At 41.0% G+C, this 22,994-nt stretch overlaps 1 protein-coding gene across 1 annotated transcript in view; it reads right to left on the reverse strand.

Moving 5' to 3' along the window:
* The window catches only part of LOC132628721 (protein SQS1-like), a 36,415-nt gene extending 18,734 nt beyond the window's left edge, over positions 1-17,681 (reverse strand). The window contains exons 1-2 of the mRNA XM_060344484.1: positions 17,493-17,681; positions 17,091-17,381 (exon numbers count right to left, since the gene is read on the reverse strand). Coding sequence (XP_060200467.1) covers positions 17,091-17,381; positions 17,493-17,681 — 480 coding nt within the window. The remainder of the gene's footprint in view (positions 1-17,090; positions 17,382-17,492) is intronic.
* Positions 17,682-22,994: the final 5,313 nt, after the last annotated feature.

A 22,994-nucleotide genomic window follows, 5' to 3' on the forward strand; every position in this document is an offset into this window, starting at 1 on the left:
GGTTGTTTGATGACCCTTAGTGGTCTTTGGGATGTAATATAAACAGGGGAGATGCTGCCCGAATTTCGACTAATTTTAAATGGAATTAAATTGAAGGCTTAAGATGAGCGCATGACATTGAGCCTAACAATATGATGAATGGGTTATATGTATATTTATGAGCTTGGAAGGATAAATGCTGAGTGGCTACGGAGACCGAAAGGTATGTTAAGGCTAGTCCCTTTCTTTCAAGAGACATGATTCCTATATTATGATTCTATATATGTTTCCATGACCTTCTTACTTCCAAAAGTTAGAAGTTCATGATTCTTAAAAGCTTATTATGATACTAAAGATGAGACGTTTTCTATGATGAGTATGATGATGATGATTTTAATTATAGAAATTCCAAAGCTTATGATTTTAATGCTATTATGAGATTATTGAGCTTGTTTCATGATTTTCTCGATTTTATTAATTGTTGTTGATCTCACCTTATAATAATTGTTCCTTCAAGGTGACATATAGCGATGATCATTATTCCATAATATAATCGGAGGTTACCGACCTTACGTCACTCCGATAAGTTTTAGCTTTTAATTGGGCTCTCATGCATGCTTTGTAAATATGTATGTATTTTAATAACACCATGCCTACATGGTCGGACAGTATAACACCGCGCTGCCCAATAGGCGGCCGGCCAGACACACCACTACCGTGGGAAGCTTACGCCCCAGACGCCGGCTAATGATAACAACACCGTGCCTATATGGCCGGGAAGTTTACTTGTATATATTCAAATTGTTGATTTAAAAAGTTAAAGTTAGCATGCATGATATCCGCCATAAGAGGCAGTCAGATATACAGGTTATCTCTTTATATCATGCTTCTTTATTCTTGTTTATGTTTTTACTCATGCCTTACATACTTAGTACATTGTTCGTACTGACATCCCTTCTTGTGGACGCTGCGCTCATGCCCGCAGGTAGGCAGGGAGACGGATTAGATCCGTAGGTGCTTTATCAACGGATTCTCAGGAGCACTCCACTTCTTTCGGAGCTGCAGTCTATTGTTATTTGTCTTCATGGTCACTTGTATTCTATGTAGAGGCTCGTAGACATGTGTGTACAGTTAGACGTTTCATAACCCTACCGGTTCATATCATTGTATAACATTTTAGTAGCCTTGTCGGTTGGTGATGATGGGCGTAATTGTTGAAGAATATATATAGAGATGTGCTGTTATGTTGTGATATATGTCCTTACTGATATCCATGAGCTATCTTTATGGTCCACCCAGAAATGATTATGAGACGTATGTTTAGAGGTGCTCGGTGTGTTAGCTCCAGGTGTCCGTCATGGTCCTCTGGCTGGGTCGTGACAACGAGTGCATTCGTAGAGTGATTTTATGTGGGTCTGTATGTGTGGTTTGTGAGCAAATGGCCTCGGGAGCTGGTCGGGATTTCAGTTTAGACTTGGAAAATTTTTGGCATTTCTTGTACCTATTGTCCACTAGGGTGGCACTAGTACCATCCCAGCGGCACCGCCATAGTGGTGGGATGGCCGCTGAGGCAGCCAAGTTTGTTTTGTTCTGACCATCACGACGACCTGAATAGACATCGGGGTGGCGGCGGCGTAGCGGTCCTGATGCCGCCAGTATCGGGCATGTTAATTTCATTAAGTGTGTATTAAAATCAATTAGTCTATCATTTATCACCTTTATGAACATTGAACTCTTAGGAACTGTGCTCGAGGATTCTTGGGAAAATACTTCGTGGTAAGTCCTTCTAATCTCCTTTCTAATTCATTATTCCTAATCATCTTAAAATTCCTCTTCCTTTATTAGTTCCTTAGTAATGGAAGATAAAAATTGGATTTAATGGATATTCTACCTAGGCTTTTAAATGATGAAATTGATTGGGTTGATGCTCGATTATGATGTATCTAAGGTTGTTAATCATAAATCTTCCATTATTAGTATTGGATTCTTGAATCTAAGAGTTAGGGTTTATACCCAAAATTGGGGTTTTGCTTGGATTTCAAAATTGGATGAATCCTTGAGTTAATGTAGAAATTTGTTGATGGGTTTTGATCACCTGGAGCTTAATTGGATATTTTACCCCCGAATTTCCCGTTTTGTCCTTGTGGGCTCGGTTTTCCCAAATTCTAGGGTTGGTTTTGACCTAATTTGAATGATAGCAATATAGGTATCGATCTTCATTATTTCTAATCTAGATTTCGAATATGCCTAAACTTCCTTAATCTTGAGGCTCAGCGGAAGGGCAAGGCTAAAGAGTGATTGTTGGTGGATTGCTGTTCCGCCATAAAGGCAGGTTATGGTTACCCTTGGTGAGACTTCATGGTAGCGAAGCATATATTTAGATGAAATTATCGGAGACAGCATGTAAACCTTTAGGTATGAAGTTGGGTTGTATATTGTCTTAGGTTGGGCCCTGTTGTGTGATTGGGGCTAGCCACCTCGTTGTCTTGTGACTTGATTGTTCTATTGTTGTTGGCTTTATGCCACGTGATGATAGTAGATATTAGGGACTGTTGTTACATACAGATTGTGATATTGTAGTACTTTACTTATTGATGTTGATACGAGGATAGTGTTCTGTATGGCTTGTGTATTATTCCATGATATTATTGGTGTACCCGTGTTTGGCACTTGTGATATAGATCAATTATTGATGTTGACACATACATTGCATGAATTCTCATCCTTCATGATATACTGTTGATACATTGTTGATACTTGATGAAATACTGTGATGACCTGGGCTCGGTTTGGATGAGAGTGATGTGAGAGTCCGATATCCGATATTCGTCCCGGAATCATTGATTGAATGAGTGCATGGACTCCGCGGGTCCCCCGAGGTGGTGCATATGAAAATCCTTCATGGGAAAAGATTCGGAGTTTCGTCTATCAGTTGGGTCAAGATCCGGGATGAGTAGCATTTCGACTTCGCGAGTCACATTGGGTTGTGCTACCGAGACGTTGATACTTCTGTCCGGAGTACATCTATACACAGCATTGCATTATGGATTATATTGTGATGATCTGGTGATTTACTATGTTATTTGGATTCGGATTGGATATCTTGAGATTTGGCACACTTATATTTAGATGCTTATACCTAGGCAGGGACGTGTACTTGGTTCCGATTATGTTTAACTTATACTTGTTTCTTTGTATGGATATCTTTCTTTATTGTATGAATTATGTTAGCTATACTTAGTCGTCCTATGATACCTACTAGTACTGTGGTTTTTGTATTGACCTGTACTTGCTGCATTCTTTTATGAGTGCAGAGTTCCAGATTGGATCTTCTTCCGTCTCCCGTGGCTGATAGTCGCTATCAGGACTGCTTTGAGTCTACAGAGTGAGCACGAGATGTCCGCTGCCTTGAAGACTCTTATTTATTTATGTCTTACTTTCCCATTCTGAGACATATATAGATTTGATGTAGTATTATAATTTCTAGACTTGTATATTTCGGATCTAGATGCTCTTGTGTGGCTTAGACCAGACCCTGGGTGTATTTTCTTATTTCCATACTTTTTTCTATACTATTATCACAAGACTTACGTGATTTATTCTCTTCCACTTAATTGATTTATTTATTTATGCCTCTATTATCGTTGGGTTGAGGGTTCGCTTACCGATATTGGAAAGGTAAGTGCCCGCACAGCTCAGCCAAATTGGGTTGTGACAAGTCAGTATCAGAGCTCTAGGTTATCCAGTCTATAATACAAAAGCATGTCTAGTAGAGTCTCGTGGAACGGTATGATGAGATCCGTACTTATCTGCGAGAGGGTATAGGACATTCAGGAAATCTCACTTTCGTTCATTCTTTCATGATACTTTATTCTAATTCGTATTTGGAAAAATCAAATTGGTATTTGACTCTTATCTCTTCTCTCACAAATGGTGAGGACTCGGGCTACCATAGCCCGAGGTCAGGTACCAGAGGCCGCAGCTATAGTTGGCACCAAAGGGCGAGCGACAGCCCGAGGACGTGGCAGAGCTTGAGGCCGTGGGGCTGCCCCAGCCAGGGGTAGGGTTCCTATGGTAGGACAGCAGCGCGAGAGATCTTTATCTCCAGAGCCTGAGTATCAGCAAGATCGAGACCAGGCCGCAGAGGAGGGTGTGGCCCTAATACTGACACAGCCCGAGATTACTTCTGACTAAACTATGCAGGATACTATGGCTAGGATCTTACTTCATCAAGCTGCCCAGCAGGCTGCCGCTGGTGTCACTACTCCTGGCGGAGGGTCACAGACCAGAGTTGGGGCGTAGACCCCTGAGCAGAGACCTACTCGGGTAGCACACACCTCATTGCAGCTATGGCTCCCTGTATTGATGTGGTATCCACTCCTGGTGATGATCTTAGGCCCATGGAGGGCATTGTTATAATCGTGTCTGATCAGGTTCTTGTTGGGAGGTTCAGGAAGTTAGAGCCGCCAAAGTTTTCGGGTACTTCTTCTGAGACGCTTATGAGTTCATCCTAAATATGCATGAGTTGCTACATAGGATGGGGATCGTTGAGACCCATGGAGTTGACTATGTGTCCTACTAGTTTCACGGAGATGCGAAGACTTGGCGGATGTATTTTGTTGCTTACAGGCCTGAGGGTTCCCCTCCCCCGACTTGGACTCAGTTCTACTGGGCCTTCTTTGAGAAGTACGTGCCCTGGTCTTTGAGAAAGGCGCGTAGGGAGGAGTTCCTACATCTTCAGTAGAGGGGTATGTCTGTGGAGGCCTATGTGACCCGTTATCTATATTTGGCCCGTTATTCCCCTCCTTTGATCCCTACCGAGCCTGACAAGATTAGGCGTTTTTTTGGTGGGCTAGTCATTTCACTTCAGATTCCTTGCCTTTAGATAGAGGCTATGGGGGCTTCCTTCCAGTCCATCATCGAGCATGCTTCTTTGGTTGAGGGTGCTAAGGCCTGTGCATTTTAAGGTAGTGGTGACAAGAGATCGTGTCAGACTGGGAGTTACGGTGGTTCTAGTTCCAGGGGCGCCTGTCAGTCTTTTAGGCCGTATCACCCATATTTTGGCCGCCCTGTGGACTCAGGCTTGCAGGTTTCCTCCAGTGAGCCACCCAGACAGAGAGCTCCCAAGATTTCATTTTTTCGACTGGTAGACAGGGTTGTTTTATCCTGATCCTCACCTTTATGTTATCAGCCTTCGTCCCCTCTGATCTATTTTTAATGTGAAGAGGTTGGGTTTATTGCTAGGAGATGTTCCCGGCCCAGACGGGATTATCAGCTACAAAGGACTTCGACATTATCTGGTGGTCGAGATAGTGCATCTCAGAGGGGCGGTGCTCAGTCAGGCCGCGGTGGTTCTCAAGGTTCTAGAGGTGGATTCCAGGAAATTAGAGGTGGGTCCTATAGTGCGATAGGGGGGTCTCAGACTGAACGTTGTGGGTCCTATTGTTACTCGTTTTCGGATAGGCCCGAAGCAGAGGCCTCATATGCTGTTATCGCAGGTACCAATTCTGTCTGTCATAAAGCAACATCTGTGTTATTTGATCCTGGATCCACTTATTCGTATGTGTCTGCATATCATGCCGTTGGTTGGGATTTGCATTATGATAGCATAGATATACCTGTTCATGTGTCTACTCCGGTTGGAGATTCTGTTGCCGTGGATCAAGTTTACCGGTCATGTTTGGTTACTTTTATGGGGTATGATACCTGGGTAGATTTGATAATTCTCGATATGGTGGACTTTGATATTATCTTGAGAATTTCCTGGCTTTCTCTTTATCACGCGATATTGGACTGTCACGCCAAAACAGTCACCTTAGCCATGCCGAGCATTCCTAGGCTTGAGTGGAGAGGTACTCCTAGTCCCGCTCCGAAGAGAGTACCCCTTCGAAGAAGATCATTTCCTTCCTTCAGGCAAAACTTTTAGACAATAAGGGGTGTTTAGCCTATCTGGCTCATGTGGTAAACACGACTGTTGCATCTCCACCCCTTGAGTCCATTCCTATTATGAGCGAGTTCGCTGAGGTATTCCCGTTGGATCTACCAATTATGCCACCCGATTGCGACATTAATTTTTGCATTGACTCAAATTCGGGCACTCGCCCTATTTCTATTCTGCCATATCGGATGGCACCTGCTGAGTTGAGAAAGCTTAAGGAGTAGTTACAAGATTTATTGAGCAAGGGTTCATTAGACCGAGTGTCTCCCCTTGGGGTGCTCCCGTGTTATTTGTGAAGAAGAAAGATGGAACCATGAGGATGTGTATTGATTATCGCCAGCTGAACAAGGTTACTATTCGAAACAAGTGTCCTATGCCTCGTATTGATGATCTATTTGACTAGCTTTAGGGTGCTTCAGTATTTTCGAAGATTGACTTGCGTCCGGGCTACCGTTGAGGATCAGGGCTAAGGATATTTCGAAGACAGCTTTTCAGACGAGATATGGCCACTATGAGTTTCTAGTGATGTCTTTTGGGCTTATTAATGCCCCTGCTGCATTTATGACTTTGATGAATAGCATATTTATGCCATTCCTTGACTCCTTCGTGATTGTGTTTATTGATGATATCTTGGTGTATTCCAAGAGTACAGAGGAGCATGAGTGTCATCTTCATACTGTTCTTGGGTTGTTGAAGAAGCATAGCTTATTTGCTAAGTTTTTGAAGTGTGAGTTTTGGTTGGAGTCTGTGGCATTCTTGGGCAATGTTGTGGCTAAGTATGGGATTAGGGTTGACCCACAGAAGATTTGGAGTTTGCAGTTGGTGACCAGGTTCTATTGAAGGTTTCACCCATGAAGGGTGTTATGAAGTTTGGGAGGAGGGGCAAGTTGAGCCCCAGGTATATTGGCTCGTTTAAGATTGTACACCACGTGGGCGATGTTACTTATGAGTTAGCCTTGCAGCCAGGCTTGGCGGGAGTTCATTCAATTTTTTATGTTTCTATGCTGAAGAAGTACCACGCCGACGGTACTTACATTATTCGTTGGGATTCGATATTAGTTGATGAGAATTTGACCTATAAGTAGAAGCCTATTGTAATCTTGGATAGGCAGGTTCGAAGGTTGAGATCGAAGGCGATTTCTTCTGTGATGGTGCAATGGAAGTACTGTCCTGTTAAGGAGGCTACTTGGGAGACTGAGTCCGACGTGCATAGCCGATATCCCTAGTTGTTCACTGATTCACATAATTCCCCGTTCCATTTCTTTCTTCGCTCGAGGACGAGCGATGGTTTAATTGGTATCTAATGTACCGACCTGTTTGATCGTTATCGTCCCTCCGGCACTTTCGTGTCTTTTCGAGCTTTGTTAGCTCGCTTTTGACCCGAGGGGACCATTGACACGCTTCTCGAGGTGTCTAGATTTGATTTGGGCGACCTTTTGTGAAATTTGGGCTTAAAGTGAAAAAGAGTTGACTCAAGGTTGACATTTGGGTAAACGGACCTTTTTCGAAAATCCATCGATTCCAAGAGGTTCGAATGGTTGTTTAGAACTTGTGTGTATATCTGGTTCGGTTCCTAATGCACTCGGATGCATTTTGGGATTTAGGTTGGGAATTTGGAATTGAGGTATCCGCGATTGACTCAGTCAACGAGTCCTCTGTTAGGAGTTTTAAGGCCACGAGTGCGTTCAACGTGTTTTTATTTGGGTCTGTGTATGTGGTTTGTGAGCAGATGGCCTCAGGAGTTGGTCGAGATTTTTGTTGAGACTTGAAAAATATCTGGGATTTCTGGTACCTAGTGTCCGCCAAGGCGGTACTAGTACCGTCCCAGCGGCCTCTCCATAGTTGTAGGATGGCCGCCGGGGCGGCCAAGCTTATTTTGTCCTGACCGTCCCGACGGTCTGAGTGGATGTCGGGGCGGTGATGTCGTGGCAGTCCCGATGTTGCCGTAACAGTATCGGGCGTGTTATTTTCATTAAGTGTGTATTAAAATCCCTTAGTCTATCATTGTCACGACCCAAACCCCGTGGGCCGCGACTGGTACCCTAACTGGGTACCCATACGTACCTACCCGACCGAAATCGAATCATACAGATTTTTTTTTTTTTTTAAAAACAGAAGTACAGAAATAGGCCGGTACAAATACGGCACGCACGCAAGCATACATATATATATATATACATATACCTGAACACACAGACATTTACAAGCAAGCCGATAAGGCTAACATACAGACGAAACCCGTAACCCACACATCTATCTACAGGCCTCTACAGACATACAGAGTCATATGACGGGACAGGGCCCCGCCGTACCCAGAATATACATACATACGGAGTACACGAAGACAGAAGGTATATACCAAAGATATATGCTCCGAGTCAAAGGAGCTCTTCAAGTAGCAGAGTCGGAAACCTACGCGGGCGGCGTATCACCTGGTGCGTCTGTACCTGCGGGCATGTAGCGCAGCCCCCGACGAACGGGGGTCAGTACGAAAAATGTACCGAGTATGTAAAGCAGAAACGTAACAGATATAAACATAGTCCGAAGTAGAATCACAGAAATATAATGGGCAAAATCATAAGTCAAACTAACGGACAGAGTTATGATCCAGACAGACATACAGAATCGTGTTACACACAAATGAACAGAATTATAGTTCGGACAGACAGACGGAGTCATAATACGGACAGACGAGCAGAATCTGAATCCATACGGACATACAGAAGCAGAAGCCATACGGACATACAGAAATAGTCGTAACACAGACGGACAGACAGTAGTATGACGGGCAGAATTATGCATGCAGAGTAGCACAGAGTCATACAAAATCATACAAAGGCGTGTGCTTTATAAATACAGATGGCACACGCATATATTCATACAGATCCCGGCCCTGTCTGGGGGCGCGGTAACAGAACCCGGCCCTCTTAGTACGGGACGCGGTGGACAGACAGAATCAAATCAGATCATATGCCATCCTGGCCGCCATCCCCATACACAGATCATACAGACATACAGATCCCGGCCCGTACGCCGAGGGACGCGGTGAACAATGCAGAGAAATATGCACGATAACAGAACCTGGCCCGGGTCGCAGTGAAAGAATGCATTGAGACAGACACGAATCGATAAATGAGAAACCACCTACCTACAGACTCAACATACAGACTCGATCAATCAGAAGGGTGCCAAACGGCGAGCCAAAATCAGAATATCCAGATGGTATGCATAGTACGCGCCTATATTCTAGTTGTGAAGGCACGACAGATTATGATCAGAATCAGATATCCAGATGCTCAGAAATCATTTGTATAAAATGCACAAAATATACTTATCATACACAAAATAATAGTTCAGAAGTTTTTAGAGAAAATCAGACCAAAATGGAAGTAATTAAAATCGTATCGGGAGTATCGGGCCTTGTGGGCCCGCCTCGGACCAACTCGAGGTTATGTACGTAAATTACTGATGTTTGACCTTATGAGGTCACCCATACTCGTTCGGGAGTGTTCCGACTCCGTTTGGGGAAGTTTTGTACAAAATGTCACTTTAAGGCAATTTGTAAGAAAATAGGTTCAATTGAATTGAAGGAATTGGAGCGGTTTTCCGTCTCGAATTCCGGGGAACGGATTCGGACCTAAGGCTCGCGGCCGAGCCTACCACATCCAGAACATGCCTAGGAACGTAGAGAAGTGCTTCACATACCTCGATGGCGCCTTATGCTCGCTCGGCGTCAATCCAAATTTCGTCCAAAATCTGGAAATGGTCAAGTTTACCATTTGGTTAGTTCCACTCTTTCAATATTCTAACTTTACACATAATTGCCTACCGAAATTTCGGCAGCATTTCCTCTGTATATACGACATCCCCGAGACTTGGCTCGGCTTAATTTATCAACACAACAACCCAAAGATAACATCCAAACAACAACAAACATCAATAGATACTAAAGCATACACTATGGCATTATTAGCCATCTTTCGACATAACGAAACATCTTTCGTTTCAAACTTACACTTTCAAACCAAACTTATTATTTTCATATTCATTACCTATCGAAGTAATTCCAACATACGTCGGAGGCATATCTTATCATTTTCACACGATATACAAACATACCAACTTTCCATTAGAGCCACTACTTATCCAATTTTTCCAACCTTCAACATACAAGTTCATAAACACATTTTTCCATATTCCAAGTTCATCAACAATAATCATGATTCGTCTCTTGATACATTCATTTCCATTTTTTTACATAAACATAACAAAGTTGCATACTTTCCTACAACAACTTGATAACCATTTTTCCAAGACAATAAAAATTGTTATCTTTCCATTCACTTCACCATAACTCAATTAGCATACAACCAAGATCAAATTCATATTCCATATCAAACCTAGCACCACACGGCCATCTCCCACACTTCCAATTTTTTTTTACTAATTCATTCCACTTCCTTTCTAATAAAATTCCCATCATATTACAACTAGATTACAACAAGAATTCAAGCCATTGAAATCATGCAATTGCATATACATTTTCGGCCAACACACCCTAAATTCCAACACACAAAATTTCCATGTTTTTCATTCATTCACACATACTACAACATACATATATCATTTTTAGCACAACAAAAGCATGAAATTCTCACCTTTCTTCAAGCCCTTCACTTGGAGATAAAAATTGTTTTCTTGCCACAATATTTATACCAACTTGAAGAGGGCCTTGCACTTAGTCATAACCTCACAAGGGATGAATTTTTGAACCCAAGAATTGGCTCCAAAATTTTTTCTTTCTTTTTCTTTTCTCCTCTTTCTCACCCGAAATGGCTCCTCTTTTTTTTTGTTCTTGGCTTTTGTTTTGTTTCTTGAACCTTCTCAATACTTATCAATACATATATAATTCCCCATGGAATTTAATTATTCCATGGGCTTGGACTCCTTTGGCCGGTTGGGCCCCCTTAAGTTGGGCCTTTCTCCACTTATTTTTTTTGAACCCAAAATGGCTAGATTTTGCAATTTATGGAACAAGTTCCCAAAATTCCAATTTTTGCCCTTGGCCACCTTTCGTAATTCTTATACCATTGACTTCATAACTCACACATTCACACCAAGTAGTGTCCAATTGTGGCCTTATTCATCAAAAGTCCATTTATCTTGAATTTTTCGAATAAACAAAAATGTCAGATGTAACAATCATTTATAGCCATTACGAAAATTTAGCTCTTGGGAACTGTGCTAGAGGATTCTTGGGAAAATTCTTTGTGGTAAGTCCTTCTAATCTCCTTACTAATTCATTATTCGTAATCATCTTAGAATTTCTCTTCCCTTATTAGTTCCTTGGTAATGGAAGATAAAAAATGGATTTAATGAATATTTTACCTAGGCTTTTAAATGATGAATTTGATTTGGTTTATTCTAGATTATGATGTATCTAAGGTTGTTAATCATATATTTTCCATTATTAGTGCTGGATTCTTGAATCTAAGAGTTAGGGTTTATACCCAAAATTAGGGGTTTTTCTTGGGTTTCGAAATTGGATGAATCCTTGAGTTAATGTAGAAATTGGTTGACGGTTTTTTATCACCTTGTGTTTAATTGGATATTTTACCCCTGAATTTTTCATTTTATCCTTGTGGGCCCCATTTTCCCAAATTCTATGGTTGGTTTTGACCTAATTTTAATGATAGCAATATAGGTATCGATCTTCATGATTTCTAATCTAGATTTCGAATATGCCTAGACTTCCTTCATCTTGAGGCACAGCAGAAGGGCAAGGCTAATGAGTGATTGTTGGTGGATTGTTATTCCGCAATCTAGGTAGGTTATGGTTTACCCTTGGTGAGACTTCGTGTAGCAAAGCATATGTTTATATGATATTGTCGGAGACAGCATGTAAACCTTCGGGTATGAAGTTGGGTTGGATATTGTCTTAGGTTGGGCCCTATTTTGTGATTGGGGCTAGCCACCTCGTTGTGTTGTGACTTAATTGTTCTATTATTGTTGGCTTGATGCCACGTGATGATAGTAGATTTTGGGGACTGTTGTTATATCTTGATTGTGATATTATAGTACTTTACTTGTTGATGTTGATACGAGGATAGTGTTCTATATGGCTTGTGTAGCATTCCATGATATTGTTGGCATACCCGTGTTTGGTACTTGTGATATTGATCAATTATTCATGTTGACACATACATTGCGCGCATTCTCATCCTTCGTAATATACTGTTGATACATTGTTGATACTTGATGAGATACTGTGATGAACTGGGCTGGGTTTGGATGACAGTGATGTGAGAGTCCGATATCCGATGTTTGTCCCGAAATTGTGGATTGAGTGAGTGCATGGACTCCGTGGGTCCCCCGGGGTAATGCTGATGAAAATCCTCTAGGGCCAAAGATCTGAAGTCTCGTCTATCTGTTGGGCAAAGATCTGGGACGCGTAGCACATTGCGAGTCAACTTGGACAGTGCTACCGAGACGTCGATACTTCTGTCTGGAGTACATATGTACACAATATTGCATTGCATTCACATTCATACACTATTGCATTGCATTGCATTATGGCTTATATTGTGATGATCTGGTGATTTACTATGTTATTTGGGTTCGGATTGGATATATTAAGACTTGGCACATGTCACGACCCTACTAGGGGCCGCGACGGGTACTCGGGGCTAACCACCGAGCACCACTCATTCTGTTACTCGTCATACTCATAATCATAAGACAACCACTTTTCATTTAAAAACATAATTTCTTTTATATACATAAGTCTTTCGACTATCAAAATGATAATACATATATAATAGTAACATCGTGAGACCATGCTACCCACACTTGCATATCTACAAGACTCTACTAGAGTACTAGACATAGGAACGGGACAGGACCCCGTCGTGCCCAAAATATACATTTGTACACAAAAGAATAGTCAAAGGCACCTCCGGAACAATGGAGTGCTCTCTAGTCAGCTAACAGCTCCTACGAGTCTGGATCAAGCTCACCTCCCTGTCTACCTGTGGGCATGAACACAGCGTCCAAAGAAAACGGACGTCAGTACGAACATTGTATTGAGTATGAGAGTCATAAGAAATAATAATACATCAATGAGATAAAGGAAGCATCAAATAAGGAGAAACTGCATCTGACTGTCACTTATAAAAGAAATAACACATGCTGGCTTACTTCATAATCGTCATCATATCGTATATGCATAAATGTAAAGGCTTCCCGTCCATATAGGTACGGTGTGATAATCATTAGCCTGCGTCCAGGCCTCCCTCGTCCGGGGTACCATATCATGCCGCCCACTAGTGGTGATCATGTCCGGCCTTCTAAGCGCAGTGGAATCATACGCATTCCGCCTTAGCGGTGACATGTCCGGCCATTTAGGCACAGTGGGATCATAAGCAGCCCGCCTTAGTGGTGACATGTCCGGCCATTCACGCACGGTGGAATCATATCGTCATATACCCATCGTAACTCAACATTTTCATACACGGCATAGGCATATTATAAACTTACATTATTGATCATCTCATAGACATATCATGACTTAGCATCATTATACATTTATCATGAAAACATACATTAGAACTTGAAGGCTACTATGGCTATGTTGGGGTGACATAAGGTCGTGAACCCCCGATTCCATTATGGAGCATTTACAAGTATTCTGCCTCACCTTGAAAGAAATAGTATATAAGGTGAGTGTATACAATAAATGACATCATTATTTACATAGGACCATCATATTATGAACTCTAGAATCTTCAGACTTAAGCTCATCATCATCATTATTGGGCTCGTAATGTATCTCCTATCTCATGTAGCTATTCATGAACATAGACTCTTAGCTTTCCGGGATATAGAGGATTCATGGAGAAGAAGGAAAAATCATGTCATTGGATTCATGCCATAGAAAGAAAGGGCTAGCCTCACATACCTTTTTCGTTTAACTAATCTATCACTTGCTTGTTCTCCTTCGATGCCCACGTTTCTACCCTCAAGAGAAGTCGCATGAACATTAGCTAATCGATTACTTAAATGTACTTACTAAAGCTAAAAAACATTGGGCAGCATTTTCTTTGTTTATACAACTTTTCCCATATTCTATATCAACTCCACACGTTCATAACAACATTCACAATATTGCAAACAACAATTATCATTCATCTACATTACCCACATTTCACCATTTCAGTCCAATTTCTCCATAATCATGGTCATAGTTCATTATTGCATTTTCTCATATATAATACTTATTCCATGTTCTAAATGTCATTCATAACATATTTACAATCACAACATATCGATAATCATGACTCAATCCAAACCTTTACCCAACAATGTCACTATTCCCACATTCATGACCCATTTCCTATATCTTTCTACAATCCAAGTGTTTTTAACTTTCAACACCTTAAACAACAAAGAATGATCATGAAACTCACCATAAATAATGGAAGATTAAGCCTTGAGTGGAAATTCTCTTCTTGCACAAAAACCCTAACTCACTTCCTTTGGGATTTCTTGGTGTAGATGAACTTTGATAGGTTTTCTACACTTGATTTTGTGGATTTGGTAGAGTTGATCATGGTTTTCCCTTGGTTTCTTATAGTTGAAGAGTGGAGAGAATTCTAGAGAATTCTTGAAGTGTGGAGAGTGGAAAAATGAAATGAATTAAATGAGGGAGAGAGGTCCTTATATCATTTTAATTTCTATCCCGACCAGAACATACGGACAAATATATGGTCTGTACATTTTATACGGGCCGTATATCTGGCCATATGTTTGGTCCAGTGACGGACGTCATTCTAGGCTAGACATACGGCTGGACATACGGTCCGTATGTTTTATACGACCAGTATGTTTGGCCGTATAATGCTAGTTGTCCGAAACTCGTTCTCGTCGACTCGTTTGATCTCCAATCCTTATGGAACCTTCTTGACACTTGATTAGCACCTCAATACCAATCTAAGGGACATCATTACTCTTCTCCAAGACATCATTACGCCATCATTAACTTGTCGCTCAAAACTCTTACTCGACGCGCAACATATCCCTTGCTTTCTTTGACAACCTTCTTCCTTTATGTCAAATGTCTTTGAGTCTCGGTTAGGATCATCAAATGCTATTTCTTACTTATCAAATCATCGTACACGTCGTGCCCTTCGCTAGCCTATTCACTGTACGTTAATGGGGAATTTTCCAAGGTGTAACAGCACATTTAGGTTTAGATGCTTATACCTAGGCGGTGACGTGTACTTGGTTCCGATTATGTTTGACTTATACTTTTTTTTTATCTGCTTATCTTGCTTTATTGTCTTAATTATGTTAGCTATAATTAGTCAGCATATGATACCTACCAGTACTATGGTTTTATACTGACCTACACTTGTTGCATTCTTTTATGAGTGCAGAGTTCTAGGTTGGATCGTTATCTGTCTCCCATGGCTGATAATCGCTAGCAGGACCTCTTTGAGTCTACAGGGTGAGCATGAGATGTTCGCTGCCTTGAAGACTCCTCTTTATTTATGTCGTGCTTTCCCATTATGAGACATATACAGATTTGATGTATTATTACAATTCCGGACTTGTATATTTCGAATCTAGATGCTCTTGTATGGTTTAGACCAGACCCTGGGTGTATTTTCTTATTTCCATACTTTCTTCTATACTATTATCGTAAGACTTACGTGATTTATTCTCTTCCGCTTAATTGATTTATTTATTTATGCCTTTATTATCGTTGGGTTGAGGGTTTGCTTACTGAGGTGGGAAAGGTAAGTGCTCGCACGAGTTAGCCAAATTGGGTCGTGACAGGTGTACTAGTCATCTTCTATTTCCTTTATCTGAGAGGGATGCTAACACGGCTTTGGATCTTGTGAAGTATGCCAGCTTTCAGTACTACGCTAATCGACCTTTTTCTATAAGATAAGAATAACTCAACGGTAGAAAAAGTTAGTTACTTATCACAAAATATAAAGGAAAAATATCACATATTGATATTTAAAGTGCACATAGCACATAAAGTTATATATTAAAGCTTGAATACTTTTGATCTTTTGTTCTAAAGGTTCGGATGTTTATGGTCCTTTGATGTTTGGGTGGATCTTGGTCCAATGGGCTTTATGGCTGACTTACTCTGGTAAACCCTTTCCTGCTACAAAATAAAGTGAGGGCAGAATTATAATTTATATTATATAGGGGTCGAGTCTTACGTAGACTGCCTACGTATCCCACCAGGGGAAATCAGGCCCTGTCGTAGTTCTTTTTAAAAAAGAAGGATATATGTACTTTCTCTAAATATCCTTTGGGCTAAACCTAGCTAAAAACATCCCCAGACCAGGCCCCGCTAGGGCTTCCCGCGTATCCCTCCATAGGGACATCAGGTCGGTGCGGTTCCTTACAATATTTATGGGGCAGGGGTAACTCTTTATGCGCAAAAATTGGGACACCTAATATCTACCCAAAAATATAGTTCCACGAGTCGTTGTCCTTATGAACCCGCTCTCTCTCCTTTCCCTTTCTTCTTAGTATTGTGGTGGAAGGATGACCAAGATCTCTCTTGTACTGATCTTGTGCTCGAGTTCAACCTTGAATGCGTGGCACTCTTCTATGTCATGCCGCATAGCTCCTATATGATACAGGAAAAACTTGTTCCTGTTGGGCCCTAATGACGCGGGCTCATGGGCAGGTTCCATAGGTCTGATCTTTCTTAAAGTAGCCAGAGTTGAGAAGATACGGGCGTACGATTCCTTGATGACTGTAAAATCATATCGTCAGATCTGAGTACTAGAGGTGACTCCTTCTCCGGGGATGATAGGGTCATGGACTAGTAAGGTGTGTGGCCCCCATAAAGTCCTAATGATCCCATCATCAATCAAGCTACAAATTCTTCTCCTAAACCCCAGACACTCATTCAGGGTATGACCCGCTTGATTGCGGTGAAATAGGCACCTTTTGTATGTGTACACCAACTCAGGCGATGACAACCTATCCCTAGTGGTGCAAGACACTCATGTGATGACCATCCTTCATATATCTTCTTACAAGTGACGGGTTGTGGGGCCACTCTGGATGGGGAGGAATGGGCTTTGAAGACTATGCCCCTCCAGGCGGGTTTGGAAGGGCCTGCCGTCCTAAAATTCTCTGATACCATATTAGAGGACGCAGGTGCCAGTATGGGTGAGGGTGCATAAAAGTTAGATCCCCCATTGGTTAGGGCATAGTAGTCAGATTCCTCGTTCATAGCCTTCTCTTCTTCTACAAAGTCGAGAAACATCTCAAATGGTTCCTCTTCTTGCTCAACCTCTATGTTAACAGGCTCTAATTCTTCCTCCTCTATATCCTGGGGCTCTTCTTCTCCCTCTTCTAGTTCTTCTTCCTCGATGGGTTCGGAGGCTTCCTGTTGAGGCTCCGACTCCTCTTGCGGGTCTGATTCTTTCACCTACGGGTTCGTTCTAGCTTCTTGGTTTTCATTCATTCCTTCCGAGGTCCCTTATTTAGGCGTCACAGGCCTCTTTTCTACGGGTATATAGTTCAGCACTAATTCCCTTACTTCTTCCGGGACATTCCCATAATATTGTTCCTGGGGTACGCCTTTCCCAACCATTTCCAACAATCTTTCTACTTCCTTGATTTTCCTCCCTATTTCCTGGAGGTGCTTCTCCATTTGTAGTACCTTATCTCTCAGCATCACAACTGTCTCTCCTAGAGTCCACGTTTCTTGTTCTCCTTGGTTTTCCATTGTAAGTCAACCTTTAGTAGAGATAGATTCGGGTAAGTTTTATGTTTCGTGGTTTTTTCTTTTGGGTACGTAGTTTAGATCATCGGATCAAATGTACTCAAGCTTTAATATATGGTAACACACACAGCAAATAGGCATGTGAAGCACATAGCAAGCATTCATGTAATTTGCAGATATTTATACTACTCGTATTCCTAAGGTCTTTTTGAGTTAAGGCTCTCTTAATTGCTTGAAACATACAAGTGCCATTTGTGAAGATGAACCATTGCCCCAAAAAATTATCATTAGTTAATATATAATAATAAAATATCTTCCTTGAAGGGACTATAAAGATGATGAAGCCGAAATGGAGCTTGTTATAAAATAATAAATCTGCAGGGTTCTCTTCCAACGGTGGATGTCGAGGCTTGGCTTGTCTTGGCCTTCTTGACCCTCCGAAGGGTGGTCTGAATCCGAAGTCGTGCTTGGTACATCTCCATCCTAATTATCACCAGATCTGCTTCTTCTAAAATCTTGGCCAAATGCTCATCCGTGCTTTTCAAACATTCCTTCAAACGCTCTTCTTCTCGGGCATCATGAGAAAGTGTGGGCCCTAGGATGGGTGCACCGTCCAAGTGTCTCTGTAGCCATTCATGATACACTGGGTCACACCCTGCCTCTAACCTGTCTGGAGCTAAAGTATCTGGACCCCAACTCACGCGACCATTTGATTCTCTGAGGATCACCCTGGTGTTATTGCTTTTCTGCTTTGTGTGTTCAATGATGAACTGCTAAGGATTTCCTACCTAAGGTATCACCTGGCTTCTACCAAATAGCCTTAAAACCTGAGATGGATAATAAGGATGGATTCCTTGAACCCCTGCTAATGGCACAAAGGGATAATTCTTGCCCCGAACCACTACAATTTCGGATATGAAGTCAAGAAACATCCATTGGACCCTATCTTTAGTCAACTCTTAAAAGAAACGAGCCCACGCTGCTTTGGACATGTAACCAAGGTTCGGACAATAATTTGCAAGGCGGTCTATCCTGTTGTGGTTGCTCAGATATTGGACTTCTTTAGCCATATTTATGTGTTTGATAATCCACCATTGTAATAACATGTTACATCCTTGGAAGTATCGAAAGCGATTCCGGCATTTGTATAAGGCCCGAAAAATGTCTTCCAGGATGATGGGTGCTAGGTCAAAATACCTAATTTTTTGATCCTTGGTTATCCATAGAAGATAGCGTGGGCCAAGTAGATCACTCGGGTGTCTACGACCAATGAATCATCCTGTGGAAACATCATAGTGCCTAGCAAGGCTATGGCGAAGGCTAAAGGACTAACGACCTCCCATTCTCCTCTACTCTTGAACTTCTTCTGGTATAAAGTATATTCGGTGACATCCTAAAACATCCGATACAGATTTCTAAAGGCTACCATGGGTCCTCGTGCCTCGGGTGCTTCAGTCAATGCAAGAAACTTCATGATTTGGCTGACTGTGGGCTTTTGTGGAAATAACAGGTTGTGATCTGGCTTGTGTCGTCTCCTTAGATAGGTTCCCTTGCTGTCTATGGCATCCCTAATCTCCTCCAGGGTCGGAGTCATCTCTATATCACCGAAGCGGAACAACATTTCCTTGTCGTCCCAATGTCCGGCTAATACCTCTATTAGTTCTGGACGACCCTTCATCGTCATGATAGAGGGTAGGAGACCTAGAGTGCAGCTAACTGTCCTTCTGTGAGTGTCACCCAACCATTTCCACCAAACTCTCAACAAATCCGGAGCCTCGGTAACTATGTCAAAACGGATTTGGCTTTCCATCTACAAAACAAAACATGTTTAAGATTCCCCCATCCCCACAAGGTCAATGGTTCAGCACATAGGCACAAAACATGCTTCCACATAGCACATAAATGAGATGCGGTGCTCTTCGGGTAGTAGACCGTCCGAACACAGGGTGGTCTCTTTTAATGAGTTTTAGGTAGGTCTGAGATACACAAAGCCCGTCTAGGTACGAATGCTTTAGTTCGGTAGGGATTTTGCTTAGCTCTATCCTAGTTTTACTAGAGTGAGTTTTTTCACAAAAGATCGAAAATCCGAGCGAACAACAGGGGCTGAACTGTTAGGGATGTTGGACGACCACGAACCAACCCCGCCTTATAACGATTCCAAAAGAAATATTTTGGTTTTATACTGAAGGTATGATCGCGTGCTCCGTGAAGTCGCCTTTGGAACAAAGTGTAAAATAAATGCCGGGAGTGGAGGAATTATGATATGCATGCAATGACTGTTGATAATTGCGGAAAGTAAACATATATTCAGTTAAAGAAAATATACCCACTTTATATTGGAATTCTTATGGTTAGAACCTTTAAGTCCCCAGTGGAGTCACCATCTGTGACGGTTCGCATTTTTGTGGGCGGGGTTAGCGGTCAAAAAATCTACTTCGAAATCGTTGGTGCTCTTTCAGACTTTGTTTTAAACGAGTCGCCACCTAATTTTTAGGAAATTAGGAAACCCAGTTTTGAAGGGTTTATTCATACACTGTGAAAAAACCTTCTTAATCCAACGTTCTAGGTAAGGGTTCTGGTGATCCCCTAGGGAAGGTTTTAGGCACCCTAGTATTAAGAATCCGTAATATACGGTTGACCTTCGAATTCCAATGTGTGAGTATTCGCATGAACTATTTATTTGGTGTTTGTTTCGGAAAAAGGCTGTCATTTTGCATATCATTTTTTGAAAAAAGAAATGAATGTATTCCCTTTATATATAGGCTATTTGGGTTCGGATTTATAATATCCAGATACAATTAGTGCCTTTCATATGTAAGGATAATAGTAGTTTTTGTAAAGATAAAAAGTTATTTTAAAGTATGGGATAAATAAATTTTGCTCATGCTTGATTCATACATGGTCCGGTTAATCCGTTTAATACGTTTGTTAAAACGTCCTTATCTAAAACTTTATGTTTACAAATAGTTTACACGGATTTAATTTACAAGAGTTTGGTTATATACTCAAACTAACTTTTGGTCCATGAATTTATCTTCAAAACCCAATTGTTTATAACATAAGGGTAACGTTTTTGGCATGGGCTTAGGCCCAAATTTAAGTTCTTTTTTCTGAAAAAATGGTTAAGGTCTGTTAGGTTTTTTGACCCAAAATCTTATCTCTTCCTTTAGTTACCGGGCTCAGCCCAAAACATATTTTCTCTAATCTTTTTTCTGAAAAAATGGGTTAAGTTGGGCCTTCAAAATGCGATTTTAGGTTGGGCCTCAGCCCTAATAATTCCTCAGTCTTTTGTCTGAATCTAGCCCAGAAAATATGTGCATTTTAGTACACGAATACACTACATTTCCATAAATTTAAAAAATCATTTTCTGACTGGTTTTTTAGTCCCAAGAAAGAACTTATTTCTGGCATTTAAAACATATTATTTACGCGCATTTTGAAACCTATTTTTTTCTTCCTGGACTTAGAAAAGAGCTTTTGCGAAAAATTGAGTTGACAAGAAAACGTTCCTCTAGTTTAAAGAAGAATGTCAAGCCTGGTCTTCCTATGTTTAAGAAATGGTAGCAATTTTTTTAGTATATAAACTAATACTTTTCATTCTTTTCACTGGTTTTCTTAGCCATTTTTTATTCTTTCAAAAAACGTTTATATTAAGCCGGGCTTTGAAAAAAAGCGTTGGGAGGCCTAAGGTCGAACTAAATGACATATGTACCATTTACCTAAGATTCCTAGTTCAAACCATAAATGATTCCAATAATAGTGTGAGTTTGTTTTACAACATACAAATACAACAATTTAATCAATAACGGAACTAGCATTATGAAATTTAAATAAGAAGGGATATGCTAGGAGTGTACCAAACCCCTAGTGGACCATGTTTACCCATGGTTGGGACTTCATGTCATTCTCACTCATAACTGGGCCTTCAATAATATTAGCTTCCCTTTTCTCTTCTTGGACTTAACAGTTTTTGAAAGAAAATTTCCTATTGGGCCTTTTGCCCAGTAGGGTGGCTAGACTTTGGTCCAAATGGCCATACAGTAAGAGAAGGACAGGAAAAAGGAACCAAATTAGTCTATGTTTGCTAAACCTGTCACTACCATAATTACACACACACACACACACACACACACACACACACACACACACACATATATATATATATATATATATATATATACATATACATGTATATCAAATTTGATAACAAGTGTACAATTAAAGGACTTGATCATACACTATTGGCTTCACTGAACTGCAACTCATGCCATACAAAGGGAAAAGGTTGTCACCACTCTTATTCCAGGCATGGCTGGACATCGGGGAATGGCTGGACCTATCCCCCAAACCACCTCAAACTCCCCAAACCAGTGTTGCCATAGTATACAATCAGAGCCCCAAAGTTGTGAACAAGTATCATCACATAGGGATGTAATTTAAATACAAACAAGATAAAAAGTAAACTCAAAGTCATGACAGAGAGACTGAGGCAGATATTGTAATGCAATGATGTATAAAAATAATATAACAGCTTCAAAATATTTAGTCAAATAGGTGATACAATCAAACCATCCTCTTTTACCAATATATACATGCTGCCTATAACTGGCCCATTCTCTTATATACCCATAGAATACTTATGATATATACATTGTATACCAAGTTTATGCCATATGTATATTCCTCTTCCTTTTCATTAGCCTATGCATATTCTGTGTATATCCACATTCTATATGTATAACTTTTAGCCTCAAGATCATTTCATTTATCTGATTAATCCTTATTCCTCAGAACAGTGTCCTAATACATAAACTAAAGCTGATTCAAGTCTAATTTAATTCCTATACTTATCAAATAAATGATTCACTAGTTTCCCATATTAGCAAACCTCACAGTAGTAAGTGAGAGCTGCTTAATGTAGTAATAGAAACACAGTAGGGAGACCCCGTGTTTAGTTGTCTCATCCCATAGTTCTAGACATGGTAGGATTTTAAACACACCAACAGTATAGGGACAATCCTTTTTAAACAGAGTACCACTTACCTTTTTAATCCAAGTTACACTACAATGCACACTAAAGTCTAAATGCAATAGTTCAGGTTCAAGAGTAAGGATTCTCTCCAACCTTAGGTTAACTAAAATTCCTTTTTCCCAAATTCAAAATATGTCTAGTACACAACACAGATAGGTCCACACTGTGACGACCCAACCAGAGGGCCGCGACGGGCACCCGGTGCTAACCCACCCGGGCACCTTTTATCATACTTTCACATTTACCTCTAGGTGAGCCACATAGCTAATTCATACTTTCTATCA

This window comes from Lycium barbarum, chromosome 2, assembly GCF_019175385.1.
Source record: "Lycium barbarum isolate Lr01 chromosome 2, ASM1917538v2, whole genome shotgun sequence".
Classification (NCBI taxonomy): Eukaryota; Viridiplantae; Streptophyta; class Magnoliopsida; order Solanales; family Solanaceae; genus Lycium; species Lycium barbarum.